This window comes from Aspergillus stella-maris (assembly GCF_047715825.1).
Source record: "Aspergillus stella-maris strain CBS 113639 unplaced genomic scaffold BDV14scaffold_5, whole genome shotgun sequence".
Lineage (NCBI taxonomy): Eukaryota > Fungi > Ascomycota > Eurotiomycetes > Eurotiales > Aspergillaceae > Aspergillus > Aspergillus stella-maris.
In genome coordinates, this window is record NW_027396799.1 from 483,735 (window position 1) to 502,575 (window position 18,841).

Below are 18,841 nucleotides of genomic sequence, written 5' to 3' on the forward strand. Positions count from 1 at the left end.
AGATGGATGGAAGAGATGGATGATGAGGGAGATGGACAAGACAGTGATGAAGACTTTGTTAAAGCAGAGAAACCGCAGAGCGATGGAGTAGCGATGAGAGTGGGAGGGGAAAGTGAATATAACTACCTAGGCCGATGGTGCTGCTGGAGCAAAAGAAGGCAGACAGAGTTGTGTACCTGAATCTGCGCAAGCCCAATAAAGTCAGAAAAAATAGAACAAAATAATGGCAGTCAAATCTCCCAAGCGGCCAAAGACTGGATCGACCGATTTTCCCACATCCAGACATCGGCGGTCAGCGCAAAGTCAAGGACGACTCCAGGCGAGGCGACGATTTGTGACGGCTTCCGAGATAGACGGACACCGGCCATTGGCTGCTTCGTTGGGCAGACGTGCATCTGGCAGCAGATGAATAAGCATCGCCATGGTCAAACAGTCGCTTCCTTAGATAATCCAAGAACCGTGGACCCTCCGGTGATCCATATGGCCTCCAGGCCTATCAAGCCATGGGCTGCTCTTGGTCTGCAACACCCTCCGCTGAGCACGGACGACCTTGAGTCGATCCAGAAACGGGCGTCTACGAGCCTCCATCACGTCCATCCCCGAATGATTGGCATCCCGTCCCCTCTGCTGTCCTCAAGCAATAAATCCTTCCTAGTGATCAAGGGTACCTGAACATGCCCTATCTGACCGTTCGTACGGCTCTGCGCTCTGCGCGAGGACAAAAGGTTAATGACGATGCTGCCCAAAAGGAAGCCGTCTGTGCGCTCAGTCAGGGTGCATCATCCAACTCCATCTCATGATCGTTTCGCTTCTTGTTTGGGGCTAGAGGTATTTCCCGATTACAGAACCGAAACGTCCAGTGAGACGCGCTGCCAGACAAAGGAGGGGCACTGATCAGATGAACGTTTGTATGGACTGTCTTCGATTTCAGCCTGGCAGAACCAACCATTCCCGGCTTAGTGTGACCCTCTGCCCCTCCAACAATTAACGATAGTGACTCTCGCGTAGTCTGAGACCAGGGCTAGTAAAAAAGTACTGTGACCCAAGCATGTCATCAATGACCACGACTTGGTTCTCTGGTACAATTAGGGCCGGCCCGTAGGGGGATCCAGTGGTGCTGGCAGTCCAGTGATCCAGTGCCTGTAATCCATGTGACGGGGCCGTTCTTTAGTGTACCAAAGACACGTCCGTAGAGTCGTTGAATGGCATACAGAGTGCCCGTGCTCGGCCGACATGCTAATGATGATTGCCGTATGTACTGCGGAAGCAAGGCGGATGCACAGAGCTGATCAAACGAGTCATTGCTCACTGGTCTGGGCAGTGGGGATGTCCTGAGAGAGTAAGAGGAATGTTAATTCTGCTATCATTGTTTGCCCCTCTTTCCTAACTCGTTCGTTCTGCACGCGCGCTTACCTTTTCAATAACGACTGAGCTGCCCTTCTGGGCTACGCGAAATCCGAATGTAGTAAGGCATCAGGATCTCCCGCGGCGTGCGAACGGTACAATAACAGCGTCGGAAATTGCTGAGGAGCAGAGAGACATCATTGTATCACGCAATTGCGTGGTTATTGCTCGAATCCGATACGTCGGGATGGAACTTCTCGAAATAGGCTCGCACCGCCTAGCTGTTGTACAGAGACGCAGTTGCAAAGCTTCAGGCTTGAGGCGATCATAGGTTCGTCCGGTGATTCTTGTCAAGTCACGGCGTCCTTGCCTGCCTGGTCACGGGGCCGCCTCGTGACCCTCCCTTCGCCCTTCACTGGCCAACTCTAACTGCCTCGACAAAGTACTTTACGCCCTCTGCGCCCCCGGATGGCTGCCGGTTCGGCGCCTGGCTTTTCGATTGGCACTGACTTTGACTTGAAGGTCTAGATCATACCTAACCGAGCCCTTTGAAGCGAAAGTATACAAGCGATGCTACCAAATTGCATGACGTTGTACGGCATCCTTACTCGATATGCATCTGATAAGATGAAACAACAACAAGGACTTTACTGGGTCACTGGCCCACTGTGAACTGCAGGGGGTATGATTCGTTCGCCTTCTCGAAGCATTGTCCTCAAGCTAACTCCCTTTCTAGGTACCCCGTTACCTTGAGGTTACTATGTCGGTAGTGCAAGTACTTCTGCTTCAGGGGCAGAGTAACTCCCATCTCCACGGATCATGGCTATGAGTCATACTCCAGGAGTTTCAGAAGCCGCGAGAACCACGGGGCATCACCGCCTGCCACGTTTTCTGGATTGTCCGTGATAGTCCTCCGGACGAGCGAATATGTGTGCTGAAGAGACCTCAGTCGCCATGCCTCCTCACCTCCTACCAATTATCTCAGACTATAAGAGCTAGCAGACAAAGGGAAGTGGCAAGGCGTTAGCTGGTCGAATAGGGTTTCCCGCATTGTTCGCCGTCGCTTGGTCTTGCATGCAATGCTCTCGGCCATCTCATATCAACATCACGATACCACGTACAGATACGTTTTCCGGGCTTCGTGGACTCCCGACGCCGAAATCAATTGCAAAGGCAATTATGTCAAAGGCGAAATCTTCTCCAAGTCTTGCTCTTCACAGCCTAGTGGCTATGATCCAATTTAGACAAATCTTCCTACGGCGTATAGCAGGGCTTATCTCCAAGACGAGCATCAGCCGAGTTTACGCCAGGCCAGGAAGCCAGTGAGACTCCCCCGCCAAGGCAACACAATTCGCTTGCAATGATTTGGTTTCGTTGGAGCGGACGATATTCTCACTCGAGAAGGCTCAGCCTACGATGACGCTGCTAGAGGCGCCGTTCTGGCGGTGTACAAGCGCGGCCGATCCAATTGCAGAACAGGACGCGAACAATCTGTGGAGAGTTTAAATCTCTTCACCTAAAATAGGACAATCCAAAACATCTTTGTAGATAATCCGGTTACGACTGCTAATTTCCAGAACAAAGTGGGTTGTTCCTTACTGCTCTTGGGACACACCCCGATGGATGAACACTGAACACCGTCACCACTTCATCAAAGTCGCCCCCAAGGTGAAGACAGAGCAATAACTTCAGGAATAATCCCCATGACCATAATCAACCTGCTACGGTACGGCACCCGGAAAGACCGAATTGTTTTGACTCTTGATTGACTGCCCTTTGTCCTTAGTTCATCCACGAACTACGCTGATCCTTCCGGGCCATGCACGATCTAGTGCCCAACGTCTTTCTAAATCCTTTTCCATCGTATTATGTATTATCAGTCATAATTCCAGCATTAGGCATGTATATGTTCGACATATCTTATGTACAAGGAAGACGTGCGCTGCCAATAGCATCGCGCTACTTGACATTCAAGGTTGAAGGAACGCCTTTGAGACGAGGACGGGCACAAGGCATACTTCGTCTTACACGGCTCAAGTAGCGGTAAACAAGGCTGAGCGGGAGCAGTGAGCACCCAGCATGGGCTTCTACTTCGAAGTCAAAGACTGTGTGAGTCAAAAATCAATGGTGTTTCAAGAGTTGCGGTCGACAGTCGAGGCTGTTTCAGGGTCTCTCTGTCGCAGTAGAAGCAGCGGTCAGGAACCGCTTCATTCTGAACTGGAGGGCATATCCAATGAGTTACGATGCCTCGGTTTCATTAAACTGACTCCATGGACGGAGTAAAATGAGTATACCCTTTTACCTAAAAGGGGACTTGTATCTATCCATATTCATATCTTCACAAATATACTAGCTTGTATACTTCCAACTACCGAGCACCACTATACAAACTCATACGCCGAGAAACTAGAACTAAAAAACACAACTACCGAAAAGCGGATCCCAATCTCAATTCCAAATGATGAATACCAAATACCGAATAGTCCAAACAAAGAACCAGAACCACCTTTCTAAGTTTCACCCAGCCTGCCGGACCCTTCTCCCCGGTAGGTAGTCTTGAGGTACCTAACTCCGTGCAATATCTGTCTGTCGGTGTCCACCACGTTGAACGCAATTACCGAGACTCCGAGATAATGAACGATTTTCCCAGCTAGATTGTCCATAATGGTGAAGCGAGACATCGTCAATATCATCGTCATCAAGGTAGTATCAACTACTTGCCTCACCTTACCCTCCCTTCGCAAGCACTAACCAACCCAAGAAACACCTACACTCATCTATCCATAGATAGGTAGATAGGCGCGACACCATCCAGTATACAGTAAACAACAAACCCGATCTCCAGAGTCCAATCTGTATGAAACGACCTTGCGCACGAACTAACCCTGCGCCTTTCCGAGTGGACGGACCAGCTACGAGCTCCATAGTCCACAGTCCATGTGTAATAGCCGAAAGGGTGTGCATACCCACTGCCCACTGCCACGCCACCTGGAGCGTGCCCTCATTCAGCCTTTCAGGTCCACGATTCTGCCATATCATAGGCCGAGACGGAAATAGTCTAATGAGGGCGTACAGCACAGCGTGTCCGTCCGTGTCGAGCACATGAGGGAGGGACAAGATGCCAACCATAAGATTAGAACAGAAGGTTACCGTGCATTGCATAGCATAATGTAGGTAGGTAGTTCTGGATACTGGTAGTGGATAGTCGGGGCCGGCAAAGTGGACTAGCAGTAGCAGGGAAGGGTAAGGCACAGACAACACGCACCTAATGTAACTAAGATCCACGCCGTGCTCTAGCGCGAATCCTTCTAGAAGAGATTCCTACCTAACCTGACCGGGCTGATGAATAAGAGTGTGAACCTGGGCGCTGGGTTTGGCCTGAGGACTCTCTTTGAGGTGTGAGTCATACTGGTGGTCTGTGTCGGGGTGTTTGGGGTGCCCCTGGGATGGGTCTACTATAGAGGTGAGTTTACTGATGAAGTATGAGAGATATACTAAGTATACATAGTCATCTTCATTGTTTCTGATCGATTCTCTGCTGTCATGTAATGATGCTAAAACTCCGGCTATCGATATCTCCTGAACCACTTCGAACGCGCATCAACTCCAATCGTCATGCTGTACAGATATGAGGGTATATGGGTATCTTCCATGCAAACAATAAGGCAAGAATATCATATTCAACTTGGTAGGGTCGTCCCTCTACCCATTGGCCTCCTCGCGGCCCTGTCAGACCGGATGGATTACAGACTGTGGTTAGTCAATGAGCGCAATCAAAGGCTGATGAAATCTTGCTGCTGTGATATCTCGCCGGTGTCTACTCCCTCAATGAGTTCTGCCTCATCAGAAAGGTAGTCAGAGTCGACATCATCAGAGCCAATTTCGTCGTACTCCTCTTCTTCGCTTGAAGCGTCAGACTCTTCCTCTCCCTCAGCGTCGTCTTTGGGGGCGTTCTTTCGAATCTGTCCCGCGCGGTCAACGTGGGGTAGTCGGCAGTGTTTCTTCTTGCAAACACCCGTGTTCGCATAATCAGGACACTCGTGAACATGTCTCTCCTCACACGTCTCACCCTTCTCGCAGTATCCCAGTGTCGCAAAGGCTCGGCACACCGGTGCGCCCGGTGTGACTCGTACGTGCGAATATCGGCATTCTGGGTTAGAACAACGACCGCGGAGGAAATGCACACAAACGGGGGACCTATGAGGAGATGGTTCATGAGACAAGTCACAACTTTCACCTGCAGCGCATTTGCCTTGGAGGAAATCCTTGCAAATGGCAACCTTGTTCGGGTCATGGGTATAAAGGCAAGAAGGGCCCTTGTAACAGGTACCTATAAAGAGATATATCGGTTAGCATCGCGCCTTCTCATCGGTACGGCGAAAAGACGATAGAAGAATGAATGGTGGGCATCGGAGGGATTAGTGGTACCCGTCGTAGTAAATCGTTGACAAAGCTCGTCCTTCTTGGCCGCTGACGGCGCCCTGCAGTCATCATCAGTATTGCACTATCCAGCCGGCACGGAGCGATCACCTCTTTGATGTCACTGCACCTAGCCGATGAAGGTTGCCGTTCTTGCTGCGGACGAACGTGACACCAGCAACTTTCACTCGCTTGGGCGTGTTGTTGGCAGTGTTCGGGTCATCTACTAACTGTAAGCCGGCTCCCTCTCCGAGCGCAAAATGAGCGGGGTTCGCACTAGAAACTCTGATCAGCTTGCCGCCTCCGCGCGACACGCGGAACGGGATATCGTTGAGTAATATCTGATACTCCCCGGATGACGCTCCAGGAACAGAAACCTGCGGTGTAGCAAACTGCCTTCCAGCTCCTTGAGCAAACTGGAGCACCTTAGCCTGCTCGGTCTGCGCTTTCTTTTGCGCTTTCGCTTTGCGCGTTTCTTCCAACGCTTTCACCCTCTTCTGAGCCTCTTTATCATAAACCGCAGAGTTGATCAACTGCATATGTCGCGCGTGCTTTGTCACCCAGACATTCGGCGTCGCAGAGCGACTGTTCTCATCGATATCCATCCCAGTTCCATCAGATGGTGTCGCGCTTTGCGAGGCTGGAGTCGCGGAGTTGTTGAGAACAAGGGTACGATGGCGGTGGGGTGCCGCCCCTCGCCCGCGCCCGCGCCCATACGGTCGTCCGCGATACGGAGCCCAGCCATGATGGCCGCGATGCGAAGTATGCCTTGAGACGTAGGGGCCGGAGTGTGTCTCATCGGTGTGGGTCGGAGGAGTCTGACTGCTTCCGTTCTTAAATCGATTGATCTGGCCTAAGGGTGAAAGGTAAGCAGCTTGAAGCTGTCAAAGGGTATCTCACAAAGGCGCGTACCAGCAAGCTGACCGATTTTGGCCATCAAGTCTTGATCCTCTGTCATTTTGAGTTCACCGCTTGTTCACTTGATGCAGCTCAGGATAATTATATCAAAGATTCTTTATCACTGTGCATGAGTTGTGTCGGGAGGTAGGACAGCTTTGAGATGTTGTGAGAGGAAAGAGTGGTGAAAGCCGGCCCGCAGGCAGGTCCCGCGGTGGCGGTCGAGGAGGTCACGTGCAGTTGCTATTATATACTCCCTGGGTGCTCTCTAATGATATCTGGATTATACGAATTCTGAGATACTGTTCACTGCTACCCAGGTAGGATACTAACTCAGTGTATCCCATTCAGTGAGACTTTGTAGTCTGCAGAGCTGACCTGGTATTCTCCCAAAGCTACTATACTTCACAAACCGTACCAGCTACAACACAAGTCTGATCTAGGAAGTACGAAGTGCTTGCCATCATGGACCACTATGGCAGAGATTACTATCCCAGAGACCATTATCCCAGAGACTATCAGCCCAGAGACTATCAGCCCAGAGACTACTATCCCAGAGATTCTCCCAGGCGATCAAGAAAAGAATTTGCCAAAAGCTTAGGCAGCAGCCGCGTTGTTGACGATGTAGTGGACAGAATACTTCACCTGACGGTAGATACGACGTTGAATCGAGCTTTCGGCGGTACATTCTCTGATGTTGCTGATGTTGTTACTGGAAACAAAAAGCTCCTCAGGTCGAGGAGTGAGAGAGGAAGGGAACCGGAGAAAAGAAGGAGCTCCAGGCCTCCCAGGAGTTCTAGGAGTTCCAGGCGATACCGCGACTAGTTCGTACTTCGGGGTGTGATGCAGGAGTAATGACTTTGAGACTTTTAACTCATTGGGCGCACCATCTTTATTGTACCACTTTCTGCGAGATTGTCGATAGAATAAACAAGAATGAATTGCATACCTTATGGTGACATGGCTATATTTGATGAGATAACTCCAAGCTCCCATAAACCCAGATAACGCCGTAAGTGCATAATGCTACATTCAGAACCGCTCTCTATACCACATTTTCAAATTGTGCGTCGTCATTATCCATGCCAGAGACCATCGCATCATCGTCGGATCCCTCGTCAAAGTTGTAGTCGAGGCCAGGGGCGGCTTCTTGCTTGACTTCGACGGAATTGGAGTAATTGCTTTCTCTCGCTTCAGGTTTCAGCTCCCACGTCATGGCAAAATCACCAGATTTCACCAAATGAGCGACCATCTCCAGAGTCTGTTTGAGGTAAGCCTCAGGCTGGCGGAGCCTAGCTTTGAGTGTCTTAAAGGGCCAGTATCGGTATTCGCGGAAGCACTGGTAGACGAGATCCAACAGCTCGTTCTGCGGCATACGAGTGGTCTTGTTTTCCTGCGACTTGCCCTTGGCCGGCTTCGTTGCTTGCTAATAGGACGTTAGCCAGAGAAACTGGAGATGTAACAAGCCCGACACATACCACGAATGCGCTCTGCTCTCCAGGCAAGGCATGTCTTCCTTGAAGCAGCTTGCCAGGGAGCTTGTCGATAAACACTGTTTCTCGCTTCGGTTTCAGAGCTTCCAGAGCCTTCTTCTCGGACAGCTTTTGGAACTCTTCGTTTTCGATCGGGAGACAGTTGTACTCTTTCCCTATGTGTCCAGCCAACGCGGTTTGTTCTATCGCAAAGTCAGCATGCGCAATCCCAACCTCTGATTTTGTACGCACTTGGAACTGTTTTCCTAACGTAGGGCTCCCATTTATGTTTTCGCTCTTTCCTCCGGGCGTCGCGCTTCATCTGTTCGTATAAAGCAGACCTCGTTCCACCAAAAGTTACCATACGATTCTCGTGGCCAGGGACGTCCTTCTCCGTAAACAAAAAAGTATTTTGAGTCGTGTGTTGCATATTCTCCGCTGTAGCTGTTTGTTGTGCTTTATCTGCCTGTTGCGCCTTGACTGTTTGTTGCGCCAAGACATAGTCTTTGGGGATCTCGCGATTGTCTTCTCGCTCGTGGATGCGCAAACTGACCTGGAGACCGCACCCAGTTAGTTTGCTTCAAATATACCAGACAATGCTGTCGCAAGATATTCCTACCCGTTTGGGATCATCCAAAGGCCCCTCAACTCTCACTGTCCCAATTTGAATCTCCTCGTCGTCATCCAATTTCGACCAATGCTCCCAGAGCGACCGCGGTATTCGCGAAAGCCAGAGATTTGACGCCACGTTCGACATGTCCAAGTCGCCATCATCTTCGTATAAATCTTCATCGTCGAGATCAGCAAGAACAGTGTCCTTGTCGTCGGGGTCCGGTTTGATATATGCCGAAGAGGCGTCTTGCTCCTGCTTGACGGAATACATGGCGGCGAGCTTTAAGGAGCGGGGTCGTCAAAAGATCTCTGAAAGGTGAGGCCACCACTATGCGACTCCAAATAAGAAGATATCAAAGACTGGAAAGAAGACCCTGACCAAGTGACGGCGCAGAGTGAGAGGTAGTTGAGATAATGCAAAGGCGGCAGCACCACCGCAGGCAAGCACCGAGGTCAAAGAATGCAGAATGCGGGTCGGCCAAGGCGGTGAGGCTCTATTCACCCGCTCTCCTTGCGCTACGATGACATAGCCTGGATTGCTTTCCAATCTTTTAAGTAATGTGAGATGTAAGGTATATGAATAACTGAGTGACAAAAACACGAAGCTTGAGAGCCTCGTATCTTGCAGGATGCGGAAGTAACATGTAGGACTACTGAGTGACGTATGACGGACTTGTAATTTCCGAGATCTGCCAAAATATATTCATCCCTATCAATAGAGCATGCTCGTACTGAGTATTAAACTGTGTAGCCCAAGGTTAAATGCCACTTTTCAAACCTCTTTTCGATTAGTTTATCTGATCGACATCTTAGATCACACGGATCGTCAAGTAGAGCAATATTGCCAGTTCTTTGTCCCAGACTGCATCAATGGCCACTTTAGCCTCCCGTAGCAGTACCTCTTATCGATAAGTGCATGTTGACCTCCAGCTTCATCAAGCGTCCTCCCCGCCTCCAAACCACTATCCACCAGTTTAACAGTCTACACTCCCTATGCCGTCCCCAAAGATCATCTCCGCCCTGACGGAGATTGATTTGACCGTAAACCCCCAAAACAAACTCCAACTCTACAACGACCTCCTCTCCGAAACCGTCTCATCTTCCCCGGAACCCCAACTCGCCGACGACCTAAACTACTACCTCGACACCGTTCTAAGCGAAGACCTCAGCATTGTCGCTGCCCGCCCAATCCTCGACTCCTTCATTGAGATCCTCCGCAAGCTCAAACCGGAAACACAGATCGCTGTCGGTCAACATGCCGTGACACTCATCCAATCCCGATCTACATCCGTTGAGGAACAGGATTCCCAGATCCGGAATATACTCGCGGACGCATATACCTCGGAGGAAGAGTATATTGCCGCTGCAAAGGCCCTCCAGGGAATTCACATCGACAGCTCACAACGGCTCGTGTCTGACCTTGAGAAGTCAAGACTATGGATCCGGATTGTGCGGTTATACCTTGAAGAAGACGACACAACAAGCGCAGAAGCCTTCCTGAACAGAATCAAGAACCTTCCCACGAAACTCGAGGACCCCGAATTAAAGCTCTACTTCCGCCTCTCGCAAGCCCGTATCCAGGATGCGCGCCGCCGTTTCCTAGACGCTAGCCAGGAGTACTTCAATGTCTCTCTCGCCGCGGGCGTAGATGAAGCAGATCGACTCGCTGCCCTGGCTGCAGCGATACGATGCGCGGTCCTTGCCCCCGCAGGCCCCCAACGCTCCCGAACCCTCGCAACACTTTACAAAGATGACCGGGCGACCTCCGTCGAGGAATTCGGCATCCTCGAAAAGATGTTCCTAGACCGCCTCCTAAACACCGACGAAGTAGCAACCTTCAGCCAACGCCTAGCACCGCACCAACTCGCTCAAACAGCAGACGGAACAACAGTCCTCGACAAGGCAGTCGTCGAGCATAATCTCGTAGCAGCAAGTAAACTCTACGAAAACATCCACACCGACGCACTAGGCGCTATCCTTGGCTTACAGGGAAGCGGCGACCTAACGGCCGGAGAGAAAGCTGAGGCCTATGCCGCGAGAATGGTCGAGCAGGGAAGATTAAACGGCAGCATTGATCAGATCGATGGCATTATTTATTTTGAGGATAGCTCGACTGCGACGGGGAGGCATATCAAGCAGTGGGATGCTGGGGTGCAGGGGCTTTCGGAGGGTGTTGAGCGGATCGCGACTAGTATTGCTGAGGGCTTGACGGTATGTTCACCTATAATACGAGAAAGTTAGGCTCGTTGTTGAATATGCAAGCTAATCGTCTTTCTAGAAATCTACCGCGCAGACCGCGTGATCTCGGGTGTGTAGTGATACGTGACAGACTAATGAAAATTTACGATTTGACGCCTAGCATACCTATTGACTATATATGACCGTAGTTTTCATAAATAGATAACGAAGATGAAGATGAAGATGAAGATGCCGTAACTCACGACCATCAATCAATTCATGGATAGATATTAAGAACGATTGTTCGATAAGATAAAAGAAGCCATGCGGCCGTACAGGGTATATTAGATCATAGAAGACACGGGGATATCATGCTCCGTAGCGAAACTCCATAACGAGCGTGGATGAGCGAAGGTGGTGGAAGGTGGCTGAGTGCCAGTTCTCCTGGGGGTGGAAGGACAGGGATGAACCGGACCTACCGATCAGTCACTGGACGCGGCTGATCGGTAGTAACTGTCATTAGGCCTATGGCCCCTGTCGGAGCACTTGAGCCAAAACGTGGGCCTTAAGTAGGCGGACCTGAACTCCCTGGCTGTCTTGCACTGGAGGTTGTGATGTAGGGGAATGATCCGTTCAATGTCGGATGGGCAAGGTCATCTCAGCGCAATAGCGAGTGTAACGTCTAGTCGACGGATTAAAGCCGGAAGGACCTTGGCGTAAAATGTTGAGGTAGAATGCATAGAGGGTTGAGTATGATCAACGGTGCGAGCGAACTGAGGCGCCGCTGTTCTGCACGACGGCGATTTCTGTGCGGACTTCAATATCAAGCGGGCCAGGGCTAGGCGCAGTGTTCTCAGTGGTAGACCTTGAGCCAGGCTTATCCTCCAATTTGAAGAATTCAGACGCCGGCGATCTAGCACTTGAAGGCACAAAGTGAGAGTTTGTGAAATCCGTCTTGATATAGTACAACGGGTTGTTCGACTTGTTTCGACTTCCAGGCAATTTCAATTTCGGGAACAGACCGCGGATGATTGGGAGACAGGAACATATCAGACCAATGGATGGCTCGATATGTGTCCACAACGTGGCTTGGTAGACAGTGTATGTGGTATCGATAGGGTTGATCCAGAACAGCACGACAATGCGGTAGATAGAGGCGAAGCAGACGAATCCACCGAGTGCGAAGACACCGTTGAGGGCGAGCTTGTCCTGCCAGGCGCGCTGGAGGTTCCAGATCATGGGTATGGGAAGGGCGAGAATGGCGAAGTCCATAATCACGTTAAAGACTTGGTTGACGATGATAAACTTTGTGCCGTCGAAGCAGGAACCCTCCACACTGTGGTCCCAATAGGCTCTGAGGGGGCGACATTGGAGGGCGCAAGCGAGGAATATGGCGACACCCCAAGCGGCAATGAGTATGTTTATAGCGAGAGAGGCCCATTGAAAGGGCTTGATTGTGAAGACGCGGCGGTAGAAGCAGACGATGGACATCTTGATCGCAGGACTGAGGACGAAGTACGTGAACTGATTCGCAAGGAAGATCTGGGGTCAAGTCAGTCTCGCTCACTAGTGGTGTAGGATTTTTTGTACCTTGTAGAAGTTCTGCATTGTTTTGTCGCTCAAGTGTTTTTGATGAGAGCCGTTGCCTCCAATGAGGACCCCTATGGTGAAGTTAGTAAAAGTACACTAGCGGACAATACCGCTGCCCGACGAACTTACACAAGACCATTTCGATCAACATGGCAATCAGCAAAATCGCAGACAGAAAACTGAGATGGTCATCCCATCCAAATCGGACTCTTCTCTTGTAGCGTGCAACGACACGAAGTATGACAGCTATAATAGACAACCCGACCAAGACGGCCACGGTTGCTATCATATCAGCACCTCTCCTTGTCAAAGTCATCCTCGAGGATCAGGACGGTATAATGGCTCCCGAAAGGTGTCAGAGTTCGTGAATCATGGAAGGAGCGTAGGGTTGCCGATGAAGTATATGGGGTTCACCGCGCGGATCTGTAAAAAGGAATGGACTGGGTCTCTCCCCAGATTGAAAGAGCACCAGGCTGGAGGATGTTCAAAGGAGCGTATGCCTGGAGGAAGTTGGAATCTTGGAAAAGAGAGGAGGGGTTTGAGGATGGGTGGATGCTATGGCATGGATATGTACCACATCTGCTCCAGAATGATGAAACCTGTAGTTCTCCGGACACGGCCAGCCAGCTAGCCAGTAAGACAACCAAGACCCCAAGGTTACTGGGTCACCGACACTACCATGAACTAGCAGGGATCTCCTTTCCCTTATCCCGTGGTTGAACCTTCCGTGGACGGGACAGCCGGGCAACGGAAGGTCGTGGTGCATATAGGTCTATTATTGGGCGCAGGTTTGCCGAAGCCATGTGCCATCGCTTAGCCCACCTCCTGCTTTGAGATGGCACATGAGCTTGAAAGGCTGAAAGCCACGAACCAGCGGATACCAAGTACAGAAGTCAATGTTATTGGCCATGTTGACACGAATTAACTGGAGCGTCGTCATTCGTAGTATTGATATAGTGGATCCCGAATTGACATGCCTGTCAGTCTGTCAGACGAAGATCGGCCACGCTATCCCTATTCGAAAGTTTGCAGCATGAACCACGACCCAACAAGGAACTGCACTGAGTAAGGTTTCCGCGCCTCGTGGCAAGAGAGCGACGATCTTATCAATCAATATTCGACGATACCCGAAGCCTGAGCGCATAACTATTAGACATAGCCCAAACCTTGGATTATTGGAATTCTCTGTACCTTGATCTGCCCTCACTCAAGAATACTCTGTAATCTCAAGCAACTGATTTCAGGCGAGTCCCAAAGCTTGTTTCAGCTTCCTTCAGCTTCCAAATTTGTGGGTAGGAGACGATATCGATATCTCAGGTTGAGGCGGGTACTGGCGGATCCTCAAGAGACAGTGACTGGTTGACAGGCCGTGAACCACAACCAGACCGAACTGGTTCCATCTTTCAGGAGCAGTGGTTGCAGCGGACAAAGTACTAGACATTATTCTCTACCGCTCGTACTGCCGGGTTTCCGGAGTCAAGACTGCTGGGTGGGATAGCAGCAGCGAACGGGGCCTGACTCTTGCCGCTCGAGTGATGTGGAATTCGACGAGGTAGTCCATGAGTATCGAATCATGAGCGGAAGCACTTGAACATGATCTGCAAATAATCAAGTCCAATAGTGGTTGAAGAACTGGATTAGGCCACAGCCATGTGGTTGAACGGTGGTGGTGGTGCTATCGTTGCGGGAAGAGGATCGGCTTGGGAGACGCGTGCCTTGCCTGACTCCCAAACTTTGTTACTCGTTACTCAACTCAACTCAACATCCTTCCTGCACTCCTCTGCCTCAATTTTACACTCTGTCTCAACGCTACAACAAGTTGATGAACACACAACAGCCTCTCTCATACTCCTTATCACCCCTTAATATACAAATCAGGGGGTATGCAGCAACCAACTCCTTCACCGCTCCAACTCCAGGGTGTCGACTGTTGAGGCTGGAACCGAGGAATTGGAGCGGACGGCGATCTTCAGGTCTCATACTCAAAAGGCTAAGAGACGATGGATTTTGACTCTTGCACTTTCTCTCTTTGGGCCCAGAGTGGATCACTGACATCGGAACAGGCTATTTAGGGATTTTAGCCTGTCCATCATCGCCCGTCTCTGGAGCCCCAGGTTCGCCGAATTGTTGCAGATGCCAACGCTCACCTCGAGAGTACATGCCATCAACTCATCAGGACGTCACTTGGCTTATACCACCGTTCGTATAGAGCAATGATCCCTTTCCACTATACCACGTTGCGCGGGTAGCACGGGAAAACCAGTTGTGGAACTTGTGTCTTCAGTCTATCAAAATTGGTGGCCCACAAGATTATTGTTCCCGCGCTCATCTTACCTTTTACCGTACAACCGAACGGAGCCCGCTCCACGTTCCTGCAACTCGTCTCGCCTATATGGGACAATCATATAGGAGCTAAATCATACTAGTCTGAGGTGCTGGGGACCGAGGCCGATAATTGTAAGCGGCGCTGACAGGACGCCTAAGACATCAGGGACGACCGACGAACCCCTCTCGCCGCCCTGAGTAAACCCCTGTACGGACTATGGAGTAGTGCCTCATCTGTTTAAAGTTTTCCTCAAAAGAGAGTTGCGCGTCAATACAGGGTCTAAAATATTCTCCGTTGACCTTGATTTGGGTTATCGACGTACAGCATTGAACCCCTCCACCATGGCAGCACCAAGCTCTCCCTCGGTTATTCCCTTGATCATCAACGGCAAGGAAGAGATCACCTCCTCAACATTTGATGTGATCAGTCCTTACACAAATACTACCTGCTGGGCTGCGGCGTCTGCATCACCACAAGATGCCATTCGTGCCGTCGAGGCAGCCGAAGCAGCTTTCCCAGAATGGTCGCAGACAAAACCCACCGTCCGACGGGATATCCTGTTCAAAGCAGCGGATCTTCTTGAGAGTAGACTCGAAAAGAATGCCGAATTTATGCGCACGGAAATGGGGGCAGACGCCGGCGCCTCACAATTCTTTGTCGTTCCCCTTGCTATCCGCATGCTGAGAGAGGTTGCAAGCCGCATTAACTCGATCTGCGGGAGTGTGCCCGTCGTGGAGGCGGAGGGTCAGAGTGCCATTATCTTCAAAGAGCCTATGGGCGTGATTCTGGGTCTCGTGCCATGGTAGGGTTGCTAGTCCACGTTGACCTGAATTTGAGCTGACTGTATAGGAACGCGCCATACGTATTTGGCGTCCGATCTGCTGCCTGTGCTCTTGCTGCTGGCAACACTACGATCCTCAAGTCATCTGAGCTTACGCCTTGCTGCTACTGGGCGTTGACCCGCGCTTTCCAAGATGCAGGTCTACCAGACGGCTGTCTTAACCTAGTGGCGTGCCGTCCTCAGGATGCGGCCGAGGTTGTAATCGCTATGATTGAACATCCAGCTGTCAAGAAAATTAACTTCACCGGAAGCACCGCTGTTGGCCGCAGGATTGCGCGCGCATGCGGGCAGAACCTCAAGCCCTGCCTGATGGAGCTTGGAGGAAAGAACAGCTCGATTGTGTGCGCAGATGCAAACATTGAGACCGCGGTCAAGTCTGTCATAGCCGGATCCTATCTGAACGTACGTTTGACCAATATTTTGCACCCGTGGTTGAAACTAACATTTTGCAGTCTGGTCAAATCTGTATGGCTACTGATCGAATTCTTGTGCACTCATCCATTGCACCGGCGTTTGTTGATGCTCTCAAGAGTGCCCTGCAATCGATGGCTGAACCCTCATCCGAACCACCAACCTTGGTGAATATTGCATCCAAGGCGCGTGTGCAGGGCTTGATCAAGGGTGCCCTTGAGGCTGGTGCTCATGTCATCCACGGAGCCTCGGCTGTGGACTCCGATGCAACAGAGGAAGACTCTGACGTTCGCATGCCCCCTGTTTTGCTCGGCGGCGTGAAGGAGGAAATGGCCGTCTGGCAGGATGAAGCCTTCGCTTCGCTCGCCGCTTGTATGGTGGTTGATAGCGATGAAGAGGCGATTCGCATCGCGAACAGCAGCGGATATGGATTGTCTGCGGCGGTTTTCACCGAGGATCTGCGAAAGGGTCTGGCTATGGCCAAGAAGATCCAGTCAGGGTATGTTCACCTCATCCTAGTCAAAGGTGCAGAACGATCCCGGAGACAGTATGCTAATCTATTTCCACAGAGCTGTACACATTAACAGCATGACGATCCACGATGAGCCCGTCCTGCCCCATGGCGGTGTCAAGAACAGCGGCTGGGGTCGATTCAATGCCTCTGCTGGTCTCGAAGAATTCCTCGTGACAAAGAGTGTGACTTGGATGGATTAGTTCATCTACTCGGTAAGAGGATTCACAATGTCTTTGTGTATTCGATCTTCTGCTACCCCGGGCCCAACCCGTTGGCCCAGAACCTTCGGGAGCTCTCGAGTTATTGGACTCAAACCGAGGCAACAGACTCATACTAATATTCATGATACCAAAATAGATAGTATATAGCCAGGCAGCCTTCTTTCAGATGCCTTACCTAATTCAACTGTTCTTTCATCTTGATTCTTCCGGATCGTTCAGATCACTCTCAACTCAAAGCACAATGGGTTTTCTCGCCGCTCTACCGAATGAGCTCGTCATCGAGGTTGCAACGCACCTACGCACCTCCTCACTGAACATCCTTTCACAGACTTCAAGATGGATACACGAGGTACTCACCAGTGATCTCTACAAACGTTCTGCGGAGCAAGATGCTGAGAAGAAAGATTACGCCATGATCTGGGCAGTGAAGGTCAACAACATGGCGGCTTTGAAAAAGATGATACCGTACAACACGTTGCTCATGGCCACTGCGGCTCTGCGCATGGCAGTCGAGCTGGGAAATGAAGAGGTCCTAGAGATCCTTCTTCACGGTGGCGCGGACCCAGAATTTCTAGGAGCCATCACTGACGAGGAGATGATCCCCAAGAACCAATTGCGACGGTGGCCTCTTCTGAACGCCAGTAGTTGTGGCCATCTCAACATCGTCAAGAGCCTTGTAGCGCGTTGGCCTCACGTCCTCAAGAAGTCAGCGGGTACGTTAAGTCTCAGTCACGCTGAATTCCCTGGCCCGTCCTCACAGGATGTACTAAACACCACCCTTAGATATAGAAAACAACGCCAACAACAACAACACCAGACGAATCCGCGCCTTCGAAAAACAATTCCTCCTAGCCGCCTACCTCTACCACGAAACAAAACTCACCATCCCGTCCATCGCAGCGCCCCAACTGTTCCGCCACGCATTAGGCCGCCCAAATGTCGAAGTGCTCAAATGGCTGTACCTCAAGCGCCACGAATTCACATCCGACCCAGCCGTCGGATCCCTATACAGCGTCCCCAAGAACCGAACATTCCACACAGGCTGCTTACTAGAACACACGCACGAATTCGTCAAGTGCCTCTGGGTTGACGGGTAGGTATTGCACGTTTTGCATTAGCGATATAGCAAGATATGGCATAGCAAGCATAATGAAAATGAAAACGATATAAACTACCATACCCTCGACAACGACACGAATAATGGTCGTGGCGCTCTGAGAACAAAACTCGGCACGCGCATCTACACGCGCGGTGAAATAGCTCATATGCTTATTGACTGGGGCGCTGATGTTGAGGCCATGGGTCACAGAAATAAACGACCGCTTCATTTCGCAGCAACCTCCCGAGACCCAGAGTACGTCTCTGCTTTACTCGCGCGCGGCGCAAAAGTTGACCCGCTAGACTCGCACGGCCGAACACCACTCACGCGCGCCGTGATAGCGCAGGACTTACTCATCATCCAGATCCTGCTTGACACCAGCGCGGATGTGAATAGCGCCGATGTAACGGGGTGTTAGCCGCTGCACCATGGCGCCGCGCTTTGCAGGGGGGCGGAGATAGTTAGTTCATTGGTTACCGCTGAGGCGCACATAGATGCGCAGAATGGGGCGGGGAATACGCCGGTACATTGTGCGGGGGCGATGTACAATCTTGGTGCGGCGAGAGTGCTTTTGGGTGCTGGGGCGAAATTGGATGTTGTTAATGGGGGTGGGATGTCGGCGGGGGATGTGCTGGAGCGGTTTGGGTTTAGGGCGGTTGAGGGGCTGTTGGCGGGGGTGGGGGAGTGGGAATGGGAATGGGGATCGACTAGATGGACGGAGGGGGGGATAGGAGGGTCAGGTTAGGGGTTGAGAGGGTATCTATATATCGTTGGCGAAATTTGCGGTTTGAGAATTTGATGTTTGGTGTTTGATGCTTGCAATTTGATATTTGATGTTTGATATTTGATGTTTGATATTTGATGTTTGATATTAGATGTTTGATGTTTTAGTACCTGGGACTGGGAGGTGCAGGATA

The 18,841-nt window shown here is 50.9% G+C and overlaps 7 protein-coding genes across 7 annotated transcripts; 4 read left to right on the forward strand and 3 right to left on the reverse strand.

Moving 5' to 3' along the window:
* Positions 1 to 4,755: 4,755 nt before the first annotated feature.
* Positions 4,756 to 6,819, reverse strand: BDV14DRAFT_165811 (CCCH zinc finger protein). Its single transcript, XM_073767378.1, has 6 exons — positions 6,676 to 6,819; positions 6,041 to 6,616; positions 5,875 to 5,986; positions 5,773 to 5,825; positions 4,853 to 5,674; positions 4,756 to 4,807 (listed from the first exon to the last, which is right to left on the reverse strand). Exons 1-5 carry the CDS (start codon positions 6,719 to 6,721, stop codon positions 5,118 to 5,120), a joined length of 1,344 nt encoding a protein of 447 aa, XP_073632341.1. The 5' UTR covers positions 6,722 to 6,819; the 3' UTR covers positions 4,756 to 4,807; positions 4,853 to 5,117.
* Positions 6,820 to 7,579: 760 nt separating this feature from the next.
* Positions 7,580 to 9,317, reverse strand: BDV14DRAFT_165812 (transcription factor IIF subunit TFG2). Its single transcript, XM_073767379.1, has 4 exons — positions 8,752 to 9,317; positions 8,385 to 8,685; positions 8,139 to 8,335; positions 7,580 to 8,086 (listed from the first exon to the last, which is right to left on the reverse strand). The coding sequence occupies exons 1-4, from the start codon at positions 9,013 to 9,015 to the stop codon at positions 7,706 to 7,708; spliced, it is 1,143 nt and encodes a 380-aa protein (XP_073632342.1). The 5' UTR covers positions 9,016 to 9,317; the 3' UTR covers positions 7,580 to 7,705.
* A 322-nt stretch (positions 9,318 to 9,639) lies between these two features.
* BDV14DRAFT_103834 (PCI domain-containing protein) lies at positions 9,640 to 11,099 on the forward strand. Its single transcript, XM_073765541.1, has 2 exons — positions 9,640 to 10,955; positions 11,023 to 11,099. The coding sequence occupies exons 1-2, from the start codon at positions 9,738 to 9,740 to the stop codon at positions 11,044 to 11,046; spliced, it is 1,242 nt and encodes a 413-aa protein (XP_073632343.1). The 5' UTR covers positions 9,640 to 9,737; the 3' UTR covers positions 11,047 to 11,099.
* A 4-nt stretch (positions 11,100 to 11,103) lies between these two features.
* Positions 11,104 to 12,912, reverse strand: BDV14DRAFT_103850 (uncharacterized protein). Its single transcript, XM_073765542.1, has 3 exons — positions 12,642 to 12,912; positions 12,513 to 12,583; positions 11,104 to 12,464 (listed from the first exon to the last, which is right to left on the reverse strand). The coding sequence occupies exons 1-3, from the start codon at positions 12,826 to 12,828 to the stop codon at positions 11,679 to 11,681; spliced, it is 1,044 nt and encodes a 347-aa protein (XP_073632344.1). The 5' UTR covers positions 12,829 to 12,912; the 3' UTR covers positions 11,104 to 11,678.
* Positions 12,913 to 14,870: 1,958 nt separating this feature from the next.
* BDV14DRAFT_103914 (aldehyde dehydrogenase) lies at positions 14,871 to 16,898 on the forward strand. Its single transcript, XM_073765545.1, has 4 exons — positions 14,871 to 15,640; positions 15,688 to 16,081; positions 16,132 to 16,589; positions 16,660 to 16,898. The coding sequence occupies exons 1-4, from the start codon at positions 15,180 to 15,182 to the stop codon at positions 16,802 to 16,804; spliced, it is 1,458 nt and encodes a 485-aa protein (XP_073632345.1). The 5' UTR covers positions 14,871 to 15,179; the 3' UTR covers positions 16,805 to 16,898.
* Positions 16,899 to 18,006, forward strand: BDV14DRAFT_103857 (uncharacterized protein). The gene is made up of 2 exons (XM_073765543.1): positions 16,899 to 17,538; positions 17,609 to 18,006. Exons 1-2 carry the CDS (start codon positions 16,992 to 16,994, stop codon positions 17,920 to 17,922), a joined length of 861 nt encoding a protein of 286 aa, XP_073632346.1. The 5' UTR covers positions 16,899 to 16,991; the 3' UTR covers positions 17,923 to 18,006.
* Positions 17,387 to 18,510, forward strand: BDV14DRAFT_165827 (ankyrin repeat domain-containing protein). The gene has a single exon (XM_073767380.1). The coding sequence runs from the start codon at positions 18,091 to 18,093 to the stop codon at positions 18,340 to 18,342; it is 252 nt and encodes an 83-aa protein (XP_073632347.1). The 5' UTR covers positions 17,387 to 18,090; the 3' UTR covers positions 18,343 to 18,510.
* Positions 18,511 to 18,841: the final 331 nt, after the last annotated feature.